We start from the raw sequence: 5,755 nt of genomic DNA, 5'->3' as shown, positions 1-5,755 counted from the left end.
ATGTCATGATCCATCCATCTGGCAAAGGCTCTGTAGGAGGGCGGCCACGACCTTTAAAGCAAAGAACGGCTTTAAACTTGGATAGATTGCTTAAAGGAATAGAAAAAGAATCCAGGGTTTTTTGTTTATTGCTTTTTCTGTCTCAAAGACTAAAATGACACTGAAACAAGATGAAAAACGTGTTGTAGAGAGATTTTTGTTTTAGTGACAAGGTATATGCTTCTGACCCACACTAAATCCTGCAAAATTACAGATTCCATTATGTCCCCAACTGAAAGGCAACAGCAGCACTAAGGTTTATATACACTGATTTGTTTGTTTCATCAGTTAATTTTTCTTCAGTCTTCTTTATGTATTTATATCATCACAAACACCACTATATTCATTGGAAAAGTCATACTTGCTTTAGAAACAACTGCATTTTCCATTAAAATTTTTTCACTTGACAGGAATAACTTCTGTACTGACACACCACTAGACCTGCAGGCCCGAACAGCCAGCTAAGAGTTCAGCTGTAAGCTAAGGTCTCGCTCGTCTCCACAACACAAATCAGACACGACTCATCTCTGCTGGAAGTTTTCTGGCAATCCTGTGCTAGCATAAAACTTTGGAGGGAAAAACTGTTTGGTTTCTTATTTCACAATATAGTGAAACTGTACAGTATTTTCAGCTAAATCCTTCTGGATTGGTGAACATCGTCAGCTCGTCTTTATTAGCAGTTTCTCACATTTAAACAATGAAAGTAGCTAAGTGTAAGCCACTGACTTTTCTAGTCATTAGTTTTAACCTAGTAATGCATGAATAGGCACTTCACATGGAGCAATTCAACAGCAGAAGTAATGTAACTGAAGTAGGAAAAGGTCTACAATGAACACAAAATCTTCAGCTGGTTCTGGCACTGGAGACAAAACTCAGATCACCCATGTTCACCATCACTGAGGTAACAGTCTTCATTGTTCTTCACAAACCCACACACTAAAATGCATTCCTATTACAACAACAGATCAAAAGCACTCTCAAAAATCAACTTCATTGTTCAGGAACATGAAAAAATGTATCCGATAGTAAGAAACCTCCAAACAAAATTCACCACCATATTAACGGTTTCCCAAAAACTGCTATCCCACTCTTTGCTTGCTGATAAGACTTTTTCTCTACAGACAGAATTCATACACAAGGATTAGAGTTATTTCAGGAACATGAACTTACTCTTCAGTACAGTTTTAATTTTGGTCATCATTGGCTGCACACTTGTTTCTCCATCAGACTGGTGATCACTTTCACCACCATATTTCTCATTATCTAGTCTCCTTGTTTTGGGTGCTCGAAGACCCTCTTCCAGCAGAGCATCCACATCATTATCAAAGTCATCCTGAAAGAGACTTCATCAGACACTATCCTTCTGGGATTACCAACCTCCCTTCTCCCTTGCAAAGAGAAAGTATACATTTTTGATCTGCACTTCCATACAGAGAGAGAAACAGAAATTTCCAATGATTCCAGTAAAAAGACTGAAAAATAAGAAAATAAGTTTTTGTAAGTGAGAACTGGATTTTTCATGATTAAATGAGCTGCAACTGCATGAGAAGACTTTTAAATGCTATTTTTAAACAAAACTATAGAAGCTGCCACACAACTCAGAAGTTTGATCAATATAATTAACAGGAGTTTTCAGCCAAAGCTGTCTGAAAATTCTGAGGTTCTGACTCACACACTGCACACTTCTACAAAAGACTTTCTTTACATTTTTCTTCCAGCCACTTGCAAACCTCTTCCCCACCAAAACCCTGTGGATGCACTTACCTCATATGAGTAATTCAAGGTTTCTTCATCCACTTTATCTCTTTGAACGATTGCTTTAGATGCGAACCCTCCTCCTTCTTCATCTATTTCCATCAAATTGTCGGTAAAATCTTCTAGCTCATCCAGAACTGCATATTCTACTCTCTTTTCCTGATCAATATCATTTTCATCATCCTTCTTCTCATCATTTTCACCCCCTATTCCTACAGCTTTACCATTACTACTACCGAAAGGACAAACATGCAAATCCCCATTGACATTATTAATACCAAACTCTGTATCTGCCTTATAATCCTGCTCAACTCCAGTGTACAGAACTTTCCTATCTTTGCTTTTGCAGCTTTCTGTAAAGCTAACACTAATCTTCACATCTTTCAATAACTTAAGATCTGGGGTGAACTTTCGAACTGACGGTGCATGACGAGCAGTTCTTGGGCTTTGGTCACTACTGTTAGGGTCTATGATAAGACGACTTTTGTAGCAGGCAGATCCCTTTGTGAGCAGCTGTGTTCTGCAGAGACTGTGCGTGTCCCCAGCAGGGGTATCTGACTGTCCATCACCACCAGAGCCAACGTCCATTACCTCTGCGTCACTGGACGTTTGCAGGGGAGGTGGTGGAGGCTGTTCGTTAGGCGGCAGAGGTGGGGGACAAGAGTGATTCTCCACATTCATTTCTCTTGCAGGTTCTTTAGGGAGGGGTGGTACATTTTCATAGTTCTCCATGTTTAAAACTACTGTTTTAAAAAAACAATGCTTTAATAAATGTTTGTATCTCTATTCCTAACATGCATAAGTCCATCAGGATTGGTTTATCATGGTCTATTCAATATGCAACACTGATGATTCAGTTAAGCTGACTACATTGTTCTTTTCATTAATGTAGACAGCTTTCAGAATCACTGTCTCAATTATTGGAAATCACAATGCATTCAGCTTAAATAGCTGAAGACTAAGACTGCATCTTCATTGGGCAAGCAGGGCTCCTTTTCTTCTTTCAACCTACAAGAAGAAAGAAAGAAACAAACAAAAAAAATCTTTGTCACAGGAAAAAAATGGAAATAGTATCCCAGGCAGAAAGAAAACATGTCACTGCTTCAGGCACAAAGTCCAAGTCGAAGAGTGACACTTTTACAGTGAAAAAAAAAATCAGGGTACCCAGACAGCATTCTGAATAAAGCTGAAATTAGATTGGGTTTGCTGCTTGAGCTGTGCAGCAGCACAAGAATTTGTTCACATAGTTACCTGTACAAATAGTTGACTATCTCAGCTCGGTTAGCATGCAGGGAGGGCACTAAGCACCACAGACTAAAGACTGTGCATTTTGAGGAGGTTCTCCAGTTATTTAACACAGTCTGGGGTTCAAGCCATACTTACCCACACAGCAGAAAGGATAATTAACTTACAGTTTAACACAATCTGTAAAACCAACAAGATTTTAACAACTATGGCCTGTACAACACACAGCTTTGCAAAATTTACCTTATTAGCTATTGTTTGAACTCTCACTGGAAATTTTAACAGGAAATCTCATAATTTACTAAACTCACAGAAAATTACTCTCTAGATAACCAGATATTAGACATTTGATCCTGTATTCCATACTATTATAGAACTATTTATTTGTTATGTCTGAGGAATTCAGGTCCAGACACACAGCATTAAAGATCAAATTAATTTTGGAAGGCACTTAGAAGCCAATGTTTTAGGTAATTTAACCTGGAAAAAATATTCAATGGCTCTAGGAGATTTTACAGGGGGTGGGGAGTCTGTGCTTTGGGTTTGTTTACTTTATACAGTAGGTGAGTTCTTTCTACCATGTCTATGATGACCTTCAATTACACTTTTACCATCTGTGCAGGACCATAAGCACCAGGGGAAAGGAAGCACAATTTCTTACCTGCTTGTTTTGGTTTCTCCAAGACCCTCTATGCCAGCCCAAACAAAGCTTAAATCTTCCTAACAGCTAGAAATGAAGCAGTGTTACTCCGCCCAAGCCAGCCCAAGTATTCCCAGCTAGCAGAGAGTCTACCCAAGCATTCTGGAAAGACAAGCTCCAAGTCCTTCATGTTGCTGTGTAACATCAAAGGCAACAAGGCAGAACATTTGAGCTGTCATGAGGGACTTAGAGAAACCAAATTTAATTCTCTCATGTATCTCTACGCCAGCCCAGGGAGAACAAACCACCAGCAACATCCAAACACCAACTGGGGCAAGGCAGGAAGCTGGGAATCAGAAGTTATAAAGGGATCAATTACAAGTCACAACATACAGAAGCTACCTACCTGGATGCTGGAAGAAAGCATAATGCACAACAAAGCGGACTCTTACTATATTAGTGATTTGGCAACAAAGCAAGTTTTGCTGGGGCAGTAGAGTAGTTCACATTTTGCGGTGGGTTTTTGTTGTGTAGGGTGTTTTGGTTTTTTAACATACTGAAAATAGTGACACATTCAACATGCTGAATTTGACATGCACTGTAGAATTACAGAGGAAAGACTCCATTTTGATAAGAGCTCTAAAATAATCCAATCTTCTCTGATACAAACATATTGCCTTTCAGAATGAAAAATGGCTCATTCACCAGTAAGACAAGCAGTTCTGTATATTTAAATCCATTCCATACTACAAGATGATCATACAATGACCCTAGCAGTGATTCCTTCTTCTCTCAACAGATTATGAAACATCTAATGTTATACAGAACACCTCTAGAAATGTATTTATCTAATAATCTTTCTCATCTTCAGATTAAAAAAGAAAAAAATGAATGACGAATTATTAAGTTCTTCACAGTAAATCATTAGTGTCTTAATTGTTAGTTCTGAACCAAAGAATCAACAGTTACAGCTCAAGTCCAGTAACTCCTGGAAAATAAATGCCCAACTAGTCTAATTTTTCCACCTTAAGACTCTTCCAAAGACTCTTGAAAAGACCAAACAGAAGTAATTCACACAGAAATGAAATACTGAAATCGGCATTCTAGAATTTGAAGCAGCAACACCTTCCCACGTGTACAAGGAGCTACCTGGTCCAGCTGGAAAGAGGATTTTTGACAAGGCATAAGACAAGATTGTGAATGCCATTTCCACACCCCTGATAACATCCTGCTCCTACACTCAAGGGTGTTTCAACACCACTAATGCCAAAACGTAAGAATCTAATCTTTCCCTGCCTAACTTTGGTAGCTCACTGATACGACACCTCTGCCCTTCGCAGAAAGATGTCTTGTTATTCTATTCCAGCACTGCTAACAATTAAATTCTTGTTGTCTTCCCCTTCTTGTTGGCCTTGAAGCGATGAATAGCTGAACGATGAATACCCAATCACTGCCAGGGATTGTCTGTTACCCAGTACACACACTGTGGCCAGGGAAAGTGCTAGACCAAGATGAGTTTAAATGAGCTTTTCCATTTCCAGCCATAAACCTGCCACATCCCGAGAGTAAGATAACAGTCTGGTAGCTCTACAGTTACAGTGGGCTACAATACCTTCCCATAAGCCAGAAAAAGCCAAGGAGGCACAAAGCAACACAGGTCCAATTCCTATCTCCTTCCTTGCCAACTGATGTTACAATATGCCCTTTATATCAGGGGCTGTGGAGAAAAACCCACAACAAAAGCAATAGAGAGTTTCCCTGAGCTATCAGGTGTTTCAGACAGAAGGGATGAAACCTAAAAGGATGAGTTAGATAAGCCTGTAGGTTACAGACAGCCAAATGGACCTCAGATCAATGGGAACACAACTGCCACATACAAAAACAGGCTTAGCTCTCTAGGTTATGTAGCATCAGGACACAACACAAGTCAGTTTTCCTATTATCATCCTTAATTAAATTGTCCCCAAATAACAGATCTTATTCTCCAAGGCTCCACCAAGTTCCATCCACAGTGTCCGTGAGAACTCCTTCCAAAGGTACAAACACCACTGGCAGCTGCACCAGGCAGTACAGGAC

General features: G+C 39.5%; 1 protein-coding gene across 1 annotated transcript in view; it reads right to left on the bottom strand.

Annotated features, from left to right (window-relative positions):
- The window catches only part of DGCR8 (DGCR8 microprocessor complex subunit), an 11,962-nt gene extending 9,436 nt beyond the window's left edge, over positions 1–2,526 (bottom strand). Inside the window, exons 1-3 of the mRNA XM_009079546.1 lie at positions 1,804–2,526; positions 1,210–1,372; positions 2–51 (exon numbers count right to left, since the gene is read on the bottom strand). Of these exons, the coding sequence (XP_009077794.1) occupies positions 2–51; positions 1,210–1,372; positions 1,804–2,526 (936 nt within the window). The remainder of the gene's footprint in view (position 1; positions 52–1,209; positions 1,373–1,803) is intronic.
- Positions 2,527–5,755: the final 3,229 nt, after the last annotated feature.

Source organism: Acanthisitta chloris, unplaced genomic scaffold, assembly GCF_000695815.1.
Source record: "Acanthisitta chloris isolate BGI_N310 unplaced genomic scaffold, ASM69581v1 scaffold42307, whole genome shotgun sequence".
NCBI lineage: Eukaryota > Metazoa > Chordata > Aves > Passeriformes > Acanthisittidae > Acanthisitta > Acanthisitta chloris.
Note: the sequence above shows the minus strand (reverse complement) of the source record. Positions and strands in the feature narration are given on the sequence as shown.